Genomic DNA, 14,929 nt, shown 5'->3' on the forward strand with positions numbered 1-14,929 from the left:
ATGCGGGTACAGGGCCCAAGGACTCGGGCCATCCTCTACTGCACTCCTGGGCCATAGCAGAGAGCTGGCCTGGAAGAGGGAGCAACCGGGACAGAATCCGGCACCCTGACCGGGACTAGAACCTGGTGTGCTGGCGCCACTAGGTGGAGGATTAGCCTAGTGAGCTGCGTTGCCTGCCACCAACACCTTTTCTAAGAGTGAGTTAAATTCCTTTTCAAATTCTATGTTAATAGGGTAGGTAATGTATATAATATCAAATTGTAATGAACTGTAATAGTTGGCCTTGATGTAGTATTTTATTTAAAGCTATGTCTTCCTTTTCTTAATTTTTTATTTTTTTTGAAGATCTTATTTATATGAAATTCAGGGAGGGCTGGAGGGAGGGAGAGAGAGGGAGAGAGAGAGAGAGAGAGAGAGAGAGAATCGCTATCGAGAGGTCTTCCATCTGCTGGTCTGCTACCCAATTGGCTGCAACGGGCAGGCCTGAGCGGATCTGAAGCCAGGAGCCAGGAGCCTCCCCGGGGTGTACCGCATGGGTGCAGGGGCCCAAGGATTTGGGCCCTCTTCTGCAGAGAGCTGCACCGGAAGTGGAGCAGCCGGGACTCGAACCGGCGCCCATGTGGATGCAGGCGCTGCGGGCGGTGGCTTTACCCGCTCCCCCACAGCGCCGGCCCCTCCTGGGAGCCTTTCCCCGTGGGATCCAGCTGTCTGCTGCCATGCCTGGGAAAGCAGAGGGAGACGGCCCAAGGACTCAGGCCCCTGAACCCAGAGTGGAGCACCGGATACAGTCCCGGGCTTCTGCTTCGGCCTGGCCCGGTCCCGGCCTTAGTAGCCACCTGGGGGTTGAACCCCCAGAGGGACGATCCGTGAGAGAGAGCAAGAGGCAAGAGGGCTCGCGATGCCCGGTGCTCTGCTTCTCTCCCCAAGCGGCTCCAACGGCCAGCGCCGGGCCAGGCAGAAGCCAGGAGGCTTGACCTCCATTCAGGGCGCCCAGGAGGCCGGGAGGCGTGGTCCCTGGGTCACAGGCTGGAGAGGCCGCCCCGCCTGCAGCCCTGGGGCTTCGGACGCTGGACGCGGCAGGCAGCGCGGAGGTGCGTCCCGCGGCGCCACGGCGGCCGCCCATGGGGAGTGCGCCTGCGCCCGGCGCTGTGACCCGGAAGTGGCCCCTTGTGCCCCGGAAGTGGCCCCTTGTGGCCCGCGGCGCTCAGGTAGGAGTCCTCGCGGGTCCCGTCCCCTGCTGCCGGAGAGCCCGCGCGAGCCGTCGGGAGCCGTCCTGGACGCTGCCGGCGGAGCCTGCGGGAGACCCAGCGCCCCCGGGGTCAGGCCGGGCTCAGAGAGGCTGCGGCCCGAGGCTGCCGCGCCGTTTCCCGGGCGCGGTTCTCTTCTTCGGCCCTTCGTGGAAGCAGCGGCCTTCGCGGGCCCCTGTGCCGCCAGCAGACCGGGCCCCCTTGGCGGTGAGTGATGCGGGGGCTGTTGGGGTTTCCCGCTGCGAGTCTTCGCTGCCGGCGTGCCTGTTGCTCTCGGGTCCCGAAGGCGCGGGTGGAGTCGTGGTCTTGCTGTGCGGACGGTCGGTCTGGAACTTTCCCCAGTGTGCGAGCAGCTGTGCCAGAGCAGAGGGGCTCCGTCTCCTCCTGGAGCGGCCCCGCGTTCCCGTCTGTTTGCGTTTTGATGGCCCAGCCGCCCTGCTCGAGACCCCCGAGACTGCTGACGGGGAGGAATAAGAGCGAAAACGCTCGTCTGTTTCCTGGTCTAGGAGGACAGTTTCCGGTTAACTGGCATTTGGTGTGATGTTAGCGCTCTGTGGGTTTTCAGTGAGAGGCCATTGTCAAGCCGAGGTTTAGCTTCTGTTCCTGATTTGATGATTCCTTTTTATTTTGATATCGCCAAAGCGGTGGGAGTTTTTGTGAAATAGGTTTTCTGTGTCTATAGGGATACTTTGTGGGCTTTCCCCATGTTTATTCTGTTCTGTGATATATTGATTGTGTATGGTAGCCATCCTTGCATTCCTGGAGTTGCACCCAGCGTGCTAAGCTTTGGTTGTGCTTCAGGAGCGCGTTTGGTAATATTTTGTTAAGGAATGTGACAGCGCAGTCATGACAGATACGTATGTGCCGTTTTCTTTATGATGCATTTGTTTTGCATGTTGGGAAAATGTTGGTCCGAAGGGATGAGATGGAAGATTTTTCCCCTTCATCTCCTTTTTGGAAGGGTTTGCAAATCACGGGTTTTAACTATCCTTCCCACAGGAGTTCTGTGTTAATAGGCTAGGTGATGCATATAGTATCAAGTTCGATATAAACTCTAGTAGTTGGCCGTGATGTATTTTATTTATAGCTATGTCTTCCTTTTTTTTTTTTTTTTATAAAGTTCTTATTTGTTTATTTGAAATTCAGAGTTACATGCAGAGAGAGAGAAAGAGAAAGTAAGTCTTTCATCTGCTGGTCCTCTCCAAATTAGCGCAATGATGGGAGCTGAGCAGATCCGGAGCCAGTATTCAGGAGCCAGGGGCCCGGTGGCAGGTTCTCAGAATGGAGCACCAGATAAAGTCCCTGGCTTCTGTTTCAGCCTGGCCCAGCCCTGGCCTTTGTAGCCACCTGGGAGGAGGGCGAACCACCAGATGGGCAATCACTGAGAGAGAGCAAGAGTGCTTGCGATGCCCCATGCACTGCTTCTCTCCCCAAGTGGCTTCAAAGGCCAGCGCCGGGCCAGACAGAAGCCAGGAGGCAAGAACTCCATTCAGGACTCCCAGGAGGGAAGGAGGCAGGATCCAAGTACCTGGGCCATCAGCGGCTGCCTCCCTGGTTCCCAACCTGGAGTAGCGGGATTGGAATCGGCTCTTGGGCACCCCACACTGGACGTAGCAGCATGCAGATGTGTCCCATGGCGCCATGGCAGCTGCCTGTGGGGAGTGAATTTGCGCCCTGCGCTGTGACCAGGAATTGTACCCGTAGGTACATCTCCTGCTCAGCCATCCTCAGATGGAAGTCTGCTCCTCATCTGTTCCTGCCCAAAAGCCTGTTCAAGTCTTGAGGAGCCGTCCTCGATGCTGCTGGCGGAGCCTGAGTGAGACCCAGTGCCTCCGGGGTCAGGCCTGAATCAGAGACACTGCAGCCCGGGACAGCCGCATCAGTTACCTTGCCCTTCTGGAAATGTGTAGGCGCGGTCCTCTTCTTGGGCAGTCTGGAAGTCTACCCCTCGGGCCTCGGCTCCTGTTCCAGAGGAGCAGAAACGCTCTTTGGTGAGTTGGGCGCGATGGCCTTGCTGTCGTCACGGGGTAGGTGGGGCCTGGGGTGCAGATAGCGGGCAAGGGGTGTGCATGTGAGGGGTGGAGGGGAGAGGAGGAGGAGAGAGGCGGCCAAGGGAGATTCGGGAGGAGAGAGGAAGGGGGGAGAAGGAAAAGGTGGCGTGAAGGTGGGGTGGCGTGGAAGGAAGGGGAAGGAAGGCGTGTGGGGCAGCGTCGAGGGAGGGCGAGTGTGACAGGAGTGCCGGTGGGCGGGTGGAGGCGGGGGTTGGGAGAGGAAGAACTTTTCCCATGGCCCGGGTTCCGTTTTGGGGGTTTCCTGGCCCTGGCTGGAATCCGTCTTGGCCGCGTCCGTGAGAAGCGGCCTTGACTCCCGGCCTCTCTTCTCTGGGTGGTTCTGAACCGTAATGTGTGTGCGGGAACACTGGCCTGGGGCACTCGAATCAACTCGAGGTGATCGTACTGCTGTGGCTTGAACCGACGTCTCTATGAGACTACCTGCCAAAGCAGTGTCTCCATCCTCAGCCTCTACCATGGGATCTACATCTCCGTTTGCATTGCCTCTTAGACACACACTTGAGTGTCCTGCAGGTACCGCAGACTTCCTGTTCCATTCAAACCTGCTCCACACATTGCACTGATCTCTGTATTGGCGGCTCCATCTGACTTGCCTTCCAAGTTGGCAAGCTTGGCAGCACCCTCTTTACCAGCATCTGTCTCCTAGTAGTCACCGAATCTATGTCAGTGGTGGCTCAGGTCCTACACAAGCCCTCAGGCCGAGGCTGCCTGCTGCCAAGTCTCATTGCTCTCCGGATTCTTTCTTCCAGGCTTTTCTGCTTCAGGCCTGCATACCACCTGCATTTCCCTAGAAAGCACAGGGGACTGTCTGATCTTTTCTCATCTCCTCTTGCATACTTTCAAAAGCCCTAATCCCTTAGGGGGGCATTCCAAGGCCTTGTTCTCAGGTCTGTTCACAGCTTCCTTTTCCAAGCTGCACAGCCCCTGCTTCTGTCATGCCAGACTTGCCACTGCTCTGCAGATAGGCAGCCACTACTTGATGTTCCTCAGTGTTTTCAGCTTGAGAAAGTCGTAGCCATGTTTCAAAATATCCAAGTCAAGGGTCTTCCTTCTCTGTGATACTTTTCTCTCATCCTCCCAGGCAGGGATACGTTTCCAGAACTTGCATAACACACTGCTTATCTTCGTAAAGCGCTTAACCCATTTTATCAGCATGTATTTGCTAAATACCTGTATCTCATAGAAGACTGTGAGCTTGTCCAGGGCAGGCCTTTTCTCTCTGCTTTCATTCCTGTAGTCCCTGGTACACAGTTGGTATTCAGCCTATGCAGAACTAACAATACACTCACTGGTGGGTCTTGGGACAGGAACTGATGGTTTATGAAGGGTCTGGTCTCAAGAACAAGGGCACGAGGGCCAAGGAAGGAGACAGCAACAGAATCAGCATTCTTGAAGCACTTTCACTTGTCAGGGTTCTTAGTGTACCATCGTCTCATTTCTAAATAACAGCACAAGGAGGGAAAGCAAGAGTTTTACTTAATTATACCACATTGTACTGTTTAATCCTCTTCAAAGCTCTGTGAGGAAGGCACTGCTGATCCCCTTTGAAATAGGAGGCTAAAGGAGGTGGGGACCTGCCCTAGGCCATATATCAAAAACAGTAAAGCCCCAGTTTAAAACCTGCTCTGCTGTGTCCCTCCTGGGGTTGGAACCCCAGGTTCCAGTAGTTCTAGAGGTGGCGTATCAGAGAGGTGTAGCTCATAAAAACCAGTGGTACTTTTCTTTTGGGCATGTCTTTGTATGGAGCAGAACCACAGGCACTTGTCCTATGTTACTAAGGACCCTTCTTAATAACTCTGTGGCCTCATGCTGTGATTTGTTAATATAGGTCCTGTGTCCTGGTTCCCACCAGTGGTCATCTTTCTTTGAGCTATCGGAGGAGTCTGAGGTGGGCATCTTGCCACCCGGGGACTGGAACTGACTTTTGAGAGGGACCCTTAGGTATGAAAGGAGATTTGCTGGTAGGGTTAAGACCAGAGGGTTTGAGGGGTCCACAAGGTCCCTGGCGATTAGTCTTTGTTTCTTATTTCTTTATTTCAAAGGAAGAGAGAAATATTTCATCCCTTAGTTTCCTTCCCTAGTGCCCACAACAGCTGGAACTGTATCTGAAGCCAGGGCCTGGGAACTCAATCCAAGTCTCCTATGTGAGTGGCAGGGATGTAAGTACTTGAGCCTTCACCTGCTGCCTCCCAGGGTGGATTAGCAGGAAGCTGGAATCAGGACTTCAGCCAGGACTTGATCCTGGGCACTCTAACATGGGCTGTGGGGATTCCAGCAGTGGCTTAGCCACTATACCAGAAGCCATTCCTTGATTAGTCTTCCGTTCCCTCCTTCACAGGGTGGCTGGCTGCTTGGGAGGGGTTTGCATCACCACTGCTAACAGGGCCTGCTGCATAATTTTGTGAGCGCCTTGTTCCTAAGGCAGGGATAAAGTGCCACTAAAGGTACTAAGTCATAAAGCTCTTTCCTTTCTCCCGCATACCTCCTTGGCTCAGCCTCATGTTCTTTGGACTCGCTTACAAACCGAGGATTTTGAGTCACCACCAGCAGAGGTTTACACCCAGTGAAGGCCCTTCTGAGTACCAGCGCTGTGTGATGGCTCCTTTGTGACCATGTAGGCTGCACCCGTGAGGTTGGCCTTGGCTGCTGAGTATAATCCATTGGCTGTGACTGTATAAGATTACATTGTATTCCAACATAAGCGGTTGCTATTTTGTATGATAATTCTGATATTTCACCATTAAAGCAATGCTGCAGGGAGCAACGTGGATTATCCATACCAGAGCATTCCTGGAACTGTTTTGATGACTTGTGTTAGTTCAGAATCACTAGGTCTTTGCTAGCATTCTGCAGTAGGCAATGGCATTGCAGGCCAGCTCTCTCCCTAGCACAAGGCTAACCGCGTTGAAATTTACACAGGTGTTGAACAGATCTCCGCACCTGCAGTGTGGAAAAGACTAGAGCAGTGCCCTCTTGTGCCTGACTGCCCTTCTTTCTGCCTCTTTGCTTTGTACATTATTAAATGTGCTCTCAAACCACTAGGACTCACAGCTGAAAATAAAGTAGGTTGGTGGACAGTCACAGACAGCACTGTCCACTCACCAGGCCCGGGTTGTTTCTCCTTAAGCACTGTACCAGATGCCCTACTCCACCCATTAATAACTCTTGTCCTTTCCGAGTTGTTAGCTGTGTCATAAAATTTCTAGATTTCTGAGGGGTTTTGTAAATCTTAAAGTAGAAGATAAGAACTTTTGCTGCCAGTGTTTTGGCTTAGCTGGTAAAGCCGCCCCCCATGATACCAGCATCCCATATGGACGCTGATTCAGATTCCCAGATCCACTTCCAATCCAGCTCTCTGCTAATGCACTTGGGAGGGCAGCACAAGATAGCCCCAGTGCTTGGGCTCCTGCACCCACGTGGGAAAGCCAGAAGAGGCTCCTGGCCATTGTGGCCATCTGGGGAGTGAACTAGTGTATGGAAGACCTCTCTCTTTCTCTTTTCTCTTTCTCTTTCTCTTTCTCTTTCTCTTTCTCTTTCTCTTTCTCTCCCTCTCTTTCTGTAACTGTGCCTTTAAAATAAATAAAATGTTTTTTTTTTTTAAAAAAAGAACCTTTAACCATTCAAAGAAAGCCTCAAGTAGAAAGAAGAAGAATCTTGCAGACCCACAGTACTCACTGACCTAAAATCTTGCCTGAAATTCTTGTTGAAGTTTGCTGATATTTATAATTTCTGATGATTATAATTTCTGATGATCATCAGAAATGACACATACTGACTTGTGTGAAGTGAGCTAGTAGATATTCTTGGCCTGTGTAAAAGTCACGTCTGCTAGTTTTACAAGATGTAACTGCTACGCTCCTGAGCTACTCGAGAGCTGTTGGGTAGAGATGTTATTACTGGCAGAGTCATCACACTGCACAGCCCCCGTGGGCATCGTTACGCCCTGTGACTGGCATTTCCAGAGCTAGTGCTGTGCACACTGGGGAGGCCTTACCCACAGGTGGTGTGGTGTCTGCACAATGTCTGCATGATGGTTCTCCCTCATTTGGATGGCTGGTAGAGTTCTGTTAGTACACAGCCCCTCAACTTGTGACTTTTCAAAATTGCTCAAGCACGCATTTTTGAGTCACCTCGGAGGGGAACAGTTGGGGCCCTGGGGGATTGATTGCCCACTGTTCTAGAGACTAGAACAGACCTACCCTTGCCTCCTGGAACTTTCTCTGAGTTAGAAACCTCTTAGAGTTATTATAAATCCTTGAAATATTTTATTTCATGGTGTATCTTTAAGCAGAGGTATCTTAAATTAGTGCAGCAATCATAGACTTATTTTTATTATATTTTTATTAAGTAGGAGGGAGGAAAGCATTGTTGGTCAGCGCACATGGAATCTGGAGGTGGAGATGGTGTTTTCTTACTTCAGAGTTTGTGATTTCCAACTCTTGCCAAGGGTAAACACTAGAATTAGGTCTAGGCTGTGGTTCTAGCTGGTATGCCTCTGTTTCAAATTTCATCTCGCTTCTGCTTGGCATCAAGATTTCCAGCTTTCCAAGGCTGGCCACAAATTCAAATCAAGTGTCTAAACCAGTAGTTAGAGGAAAAGATCCCGCAGTGGTAATGGTACTGCTAAATGAATTATTTGTTGTATATCAGACTCCTCATCACCTAGTTGAAATATCTTTGTGTTTTCTTGTTTTCTGCAATAAAAGTCATTCAGACTTACCGAAACTATACATTTGCATTCCTTCCACATGTGAGACAGTCTTTTTCTAAATCATTGGGCTTCTAAATTCCTGTGGGTAGGGGCTAGTGTTGTGCAGTGGGTCAAGCCACCACCCGTAATGCCAGCATCCCATACTTGTTTTCTTTCTGTAATCCAGTCGTTGAAAAACAAAACCACTCCCAATGCATGAGTCCTATAAAAGCAGTTTCACTTTATTTGAACACTCTAGGGAGACAATCAGAGGAGTATGTACTGTACCTAAAGAGAAAAACTGTCAAATTTTAAATCGAATGGTGGAATAAATTCCATGGCAAAAGTGAAGCAAACAGCTGACCCGCGGCCCCACCGCACTGGAGCCTGGCCTCGCTGTCTACTTGGTACAGACAGCAGGAGCTCCGGAGAAGCCTGGAGCCACATCCCGTGTGCAAGCCTGTGTGGGCTTGGTCTTTGTTTTCTGATTGGTTGGTGCCTGAAGGGAATCCAAGCAGAATTGACGCATGCTGTCGAATACCGAGTTTATAAAAAGGGTGCTCAGTGTTGCTGTTTCCCTTTTCTCTTCTTAGCATCCAGCGTCGTGGAGTTCTTTGTTGGAACATGTGCTGAGCACTGGCGCCAAGCCTTCGAACAAGGAGGTGAGCAGCCAAGAGCAACACCTGCAGGAAGGGCCGGGCTGCTGGTGTCGGAGGAGTGGCAGTAGGTTCAACAGGACCCTCAGGTTTGTCCCTCCTCGCCTGGTGAGTCTTCTTGAAATGTTTGTGCGTATCATATGCCGGCCCTGGCCACAGGCAGGGGACACTCGGGCCTTCAGGAGCCAGGGGAAAGGAAGGATAAATTGTGTATTATATTGTATGTTATAAATTGAATGCTGTATATTCAATTTGTATTATATATTATAAATTTCATGTCACATGTTCTAAATAGGCTTTACATTGTATATCGTAAAATGTGTATGTGCTCGGAGGTATCACATACGGTTCCAGAAGGAATGGGCCTACCTGGCTGAATTGTCATGCCAGGATGGGTGAACCAGCAGGTGAGTCATCTTCTGTCGGGTGGGCACTTACGATGCCCAGCGACTGCGTTAATTTCCAGGTTTCTTGTGTTATTTTCTGGATTTATAGTTCTGCTTGGTGGATAGGAGCTGAGAAAACGGATCTAGTCATCCAGAAAGGAAGTTCCTGCTCACAGGCTTTGACTCCTGTTTTTCCTAATTTGCTAAGCTAGTTTATCTCAGTTTACATGGAAGGTTCTGCAACACAGCAGTGATAGCATTGACTGGGAAACCCCCCAAAATGGTTGTATATCGATGTCATTGCCCCACTGAATTCTAATTCTGCCTCTGTGATATCCAGTGTTGCCCTAATTTTATGAAAAAGTTCTTTAGCAAGATATTGTTAGATTGTCTTAACGAATGCGGCTATATGGGGAGACATACGATGTAAACTTCACATATCCCAGTCATATTATTACATTAGCTAGGACTGTGGGGACTCTGTTTATCATCAGAGGCAAGTAGATCAGAGGATGGCACCGAAAGTTTGAGAAGGAAGCATTATTCCCTAAGTATATTTGTTGCAGGTATAAAACTATAAGGTTCTGAATAACTCAATACTGGTTCTTTTTATTTCTAAGTTAGATTTTGAAATATTGAAATCACTTGGATTATGATATTTTTCGGTCGGAGAGGAGAGGGGTATTGTTTCTGCACAGTATCCACAATGGTTGCCATGCCATTGGTTGTGAAACTTTGGTTGACGAAATGAAATCCCTGTTAGTCCGTGTGTTTAAACAACACAGAATTTCAGAATCCCTAGGTATTGTGTTTTGTGGTTTGGTTCTTATAGTATGTGGAGAATCGAGTCTTCCTTCCTGCTGGTTAGCATTCACTAGTGTTGACATCCAAGGATCATTCCTTGATTTTCATTTTAGGAGATGCTGAGCAGGGACTAATCGGTAACAACCCCTTGAGGCGAGTCATCATGGATGTTCCAGTTTCCTCATTATCCACTCTTGGTGTTCCTCTTAGTCCTGATTATTCAAATCCAGATGTTGAAATGACCCCATGTTCAGTCTAAGTGTTTGTTCTCACTGGTCTTCTCATCCTAGACAGCCTCATCTCTGTACCGTGTTTCAGGAGGGTCTTGGCTTTTTCTCCCATCATTAGCTAGACCTGTTTATGTTGCCCACGGTTTTCTCATTTTGGCTATTTTCAAACTTGATTCCTTGATTCCATAATTCTTTTCCCTCACACACAACAAACCAGGAAAAATCTGTTCTCTTGTTTTCTCATGCTCCAAGTCCACACATGTTCTCTGATAACGTTCACCAGGCATCTCAAAGGCTGGCTGGTCCCCACACCCTTCTGGAAGCCACATGAATATGTGATTCTTTGGCTTTTCGCTTTTGTGTCTCAATTCCGTCACCTTTTCCACACCTCTGCTCCTGTGACCACCATAAAACTTTATCATCTCCCATAAGCCTAGCCTCTCCCTAGGCTAGCAACTACTAGTGTACTACTAACAGGAAGTTAAAATTTAGAAACTTTCTGGGGAAGTTCCAAAATTAAAGTGGTTTACGCCAAACGTCTTAAGATGCTTTCCCTGTGTTTGACTAGAATCGTATCTATGGGGGGGGAAACTAGATGGAGTGTTCACCTCACACAATGCCTTTGTTTTGTTTGTGAGTTATGTACACCTCAGTAATTATGAATGGGAAAACTAAAACTGACTTGCAGTTCAATGTTGCAAATATTTGGGAGTTCTGTAGTGAGAGAACAGGCATGGAGTCCAGGAAATCCTTCAATGAATTGGTATATCTGTGGTTTTCAGAGTGCTACTTTAAAGACATTTAAATTATGTTAACATTTTCTTGCAGTGTCACTGGTCGCCTACTGATGAAGCAGGCCCTGCATTTTCCATTCCATAGTTTAATTGGGCTAATTCACAACCTGCCTATAATAGTAGCTATGTTAAATGCACATAGGAATGTGCACACATTGGTGGGAGAATAGCACATAGTAATTTAGGATTCTCGTTTCACTTTTCACTTTCCTGGTTTCCTTCAGATACATTTCCTTTCATGTTGTATTTCTGAGTTTTCAGTTTGAGGGAGGTGGGGTGGGGCGACAATGCATTATGTTACTTGGATATTGTCTTAAATATTCTCTTGATGGAATTCCCGAATCTTTATTTTCAAGATATGAATCTCCTGAAATTTAGTTTAGTCAAGTTGTGAATGTTCTTTTTAAGGATTTATGTATTTGAAAGTCAGACTTCCACAGAGATAGAAGGAGAGGCAGAGAGAGAGAGAGGTCTTCCACCTGCTGGTTCACTCCCCAGTTGGCTGCAAGGGCCGGAACTGTGCCAGTGTGAAGCCAGGAGCCAGGAACCTCTTCTGGGTCTCCCACGTGGGTTCAGGGGCCCAAGGACTTGGGCCGTCTTTCACTGCTTTCCCAGGCCATAGCAGAGAGCTGGATTGGAAGTGGAGCAGCCGGGACTTGAACTGGTGCCCGTGTAGGATGCCAGCACTGCATTTGGTGGCCTCACCCGCTATGCCACAGTGCCAGCCCCAATCATGAATGTTTTAGCATCATTTCTGTCCCATGAAGCCTACCAAAACCCCACAATATTAACCTAAGTTCCTTAACTTTTATGATGCATTTTAAGTATAGGAACCTATTTTTGAATGCTTTATTTTTTCCAGCCTTTTCACAGTGTAACTGAGAAACAAAAATTCTATCTATTCAAGGCACGTTCTCTGTGTTTCGATGTGAGTCTGATCTGCATATTGCATTTTCACACAGACCGTTCGACTCTCCTGATACTTACAGTACACTATGAAAGGATTAGTACAATGAGGCCACTTAACAAATTTATCACTTTTACCGTGTTTTGTAACTTTTTCAAATTTTATTTCTTTATGTATTTTCCCAGACAACTTTTATTTAAGGTATACATACTTTATGCATTCAATAATTGCAGCTTTAGCAGCTGTATTTATTGGTAGCAGTAATTCTTCTACCGTACCTGCCCTCTCATTGACACTCCTATGCTTTTTTTTTTTTTTGACAGGCAGAGTGGACAGTGACAGAGAGAGAGAGAGAGAGAGAGAGAGAGGCCTTCCTTTTGCCGTTGGTTCACCCTCCAATGGCCGCCGCGGCTGGCGTGCTGGGCTGATCCAATGGCAGGAGCCAGGTACTTCTCCTGGTCTCCCGTGGGGTACAGGGCCCAAGCACTTGGGCCATCCTCCACTGCACTCCCTGGCCACAGCAGAGAGCTGGACTGGAAGAGGGGCAACCGGGACTAGAACCGGTGCCCATATGGGATGCCGGGCGTCGCAGGTGGAGGATTAACCTAGTGAGCCACGGTGCCGACCCCTGTACATTTCTTTTGAAAGGCAGGAAACAGAGAAAAGGGGAGAGAGGAATAAAGAGAGTAAGGCAGAGACAGACAGGGTGAGCGAGAGGATGAGGGATATCTCATCTCATGCATTATTTCCCTCCTCAGATGTCCTCAGTGGCAGGGCTCTGCCCCAGGTCTCCCACTTTGGCACTGGGGCCCATGTCCTTGGGTCATCTTCTAGTGCTTTCCCAGGCACGTTAGCGGGGAGGGGAATGGTAAGTGGAGCACTTGGGACCTGGTCTGGTGCTTACACGCGATGCTGGCAGTGCCGGTGGAGGCTCAGGCTTTTTTTTACACCCCAGCTCCAGCCCCATCACCATATGTTTGTATCGTTTGACTGCCCTCTCTTCAGTTTCATGCTCCCAGTTCATCACAGACACCATCCTGCTCTCTGACTGTGTTAGTTGGACTTTGTATATTCCACATGGAAGTGTGATCGTGTCGTAGTGCTTATTTCTGTGTGTCTTGTTTCCCTCATGGTCATGTCCTATAGTTCCATACTTTTAGATCCATCTGTGACAAGTAGTAATATTTCCTTTCTTTTTAAGGTTTGGCGAGGATGCCACTGTGTGTGTATCCCATTTTTCCTTATGGGTCCATCAGCAAACATTTGGATTATTTCCATATCGTGGAATTGTGAATGATGCTGAAGTGATGTGGGGGTGCAGACAGTGCATTGAGATGGTGATTTTCTTTTGGATTCATGGTCAATAAAGGTTGTTCCTTTTTAAATTGTATTTGAGGAACTTCCATATTGTTTTTCATAATGGACGGTACAGTGTACCTTCCCTCCAATAATGTGTGTTCGTTTTCTCTACGTTGTGCCCAATACTTGTTATCTCTTAGCTTTTTAACAGTAGCCATTTAACAGATAGGAGATAATAACCATTGTCAACTTGGTTTGCATTTTGCTGATGTTAGCAATGTTCAGAACTTTTTCACATACCCACTGGGTACATTGTATGTCTTTGCTGGAAAACATTGATTCAGTCCTTTGTCCCTTTTTAATTGTATTCTTTGCTTCTTAGTGGTGCCCATTCCTTGTATTACTCCCTTGATCGCACATCTGGTTTGCTAACATTCTCTCCTATTCATTGGTTTGCCTTTTCATTTCATTGATCCTTGCTTTACTAGTTTGTTGTAGTTTCATTTCCTTATATTTGCTTTTGCTCTGTGTGCTTAATTGTTAACACATGAGCAACCACTCTTGAGGCTAATGTCAAGGATTTTTCTATTTTATAAGTTGTAAGGGTTCAGATCTTCTGTGTGGACTCTCAGTTCATTTTGAGTTGATTTTAATATGTGGTGTGACAGTGCCATGCCACAGTTTCAGTTTTGGACATGTGGATAGCTAGGTTGCTTCTGCCTCAGATGTGGGCCCTTACGTCCAGTGACTGCATGTTTGGCAGCCCTGGTGGGCCAGGGTTCCCAGTGTCTTCCGTTGGATCCGTTTAACCAGATGCTGTGGCTGGAGTTGAGCAGGAGCTTGGCAGAAGCTGGCAGAAGCCAGGTTGGCCCTTACTGCTGGCTCGTGGTCCGAGTCCCGTGCCGCCGTCCTAGCTTCAGTGCTCTGATGTTCTGTTCTATCTGTGGTACTAGGTCCCCAGGTGACACTGGGCCTCATTGCACACTGGGGTTGTTAAGTGTACACTCAGCAGACCCGGGTACCCATATCTCAGGCAGAACCAAACTGAGTATCCACATACAGATATCTGAAGCTGTATTATGATGTGGCCCTTATGCCAGAGAAGACAGTGGGCTGGTTGAAGTTAGGGAGGTTGTGGGAGGCACACATGGGGGCATGTGTGGTGATTGGGGAGTAGGAGACCATGCAGTGATGGGGTCAAGACAGGGGACTGTGGCCTCCTTCTCTGGAAGCCAGGGCTATATGAGGCTATGTCAGAGTTTTTTGAAGGATGGATGTTTGGCCTAGTGGGAAAGACAATGCTCAGGATACCAGTGGCAGCAGTGATGGTTTAAGTAGTGGGATTCTTGCTACCACATTGGAGACCATCTCCCAGCTCAGCCTGGGTCAGATCAGCCCTTGTGGGCATTTGGGTAATGAACTGCTAGACGGGTGGGTATCTTTCTCTCTTTGTCTCTCCCCCTCTCCCCTTTATTGTTTCTCTGTGTTTTGCTTTTGAAACCAGTTGCGATATTAAAACGAGGTGGAAAAAAGGGTTTACGGATGATGCTGTATCCTAGTGGCAGTAGATCATTGAGTCATTTCCTAAAGTCACACAGTGGGCTGTGTGTAGCTCACAGTAATCTCTGTTAGATCTTTTATTAGCAAACCAAGTACACGAGCTCAAGGCTCTAAGCGTAAAATAATGTCCAAAGAGAAATGTAGATTTGATCAGTACAAATTTTATATAAGTATTGAAATGTCACACTAGCCCATACATATGTACAACTCTTGTGGATAAAATGTAAGTAAAAATACCAACATGTTACTTGGTGTATAAGGTTAAGGGGTTTTAAATGATTAAT

General features: G+C 48.3%; 1 protein-coding gene across 1 annotated transcript in view; it reads left to right on the forward strand.

Annotated features, from left to right (window-relative positions):
• Positions 1 to 978: 978 nt before the first annotated feature.
• The window catches only part of LOC149124858 (uncharacterized), a 37,122-nt gene continuing 23,171 nt past the window's right edge, over positions 979 to 14,929 (forward strand). The window contains exons 1-2 of the mRNA XM_089302068.1: positions 979 to 1,454; positions 8,603 to 8,773. Of these exons, the coding sequence (XP_089158194.1) occupies positions 1,122 to 1,454; positions 8,603 to 8,773 (504 nt within the window). The 5' untranslated portion in view covers positions 979 to 1,121. The remainder of the gene's footprint in view (positions 1,455 to 8,602; positions 8,774 to 14,929) is intronic.

Source organism: Oryctolagus cuniculus, chromosome 8, assembly GCF_051225735.1.
Source record: "Oryctolagus cuniculus isolate XC-2025 breed Fujian yellow rabbit chromosome 8, ASM5122573v1, whole genome shotgun sequence".
Lineage (NCBI taxonomy): Eukaryota > Metazoa > Chordata > Mammalia > Lagomorpha > Leporidae > Oryctolagus > Oryctolagus cuniculus.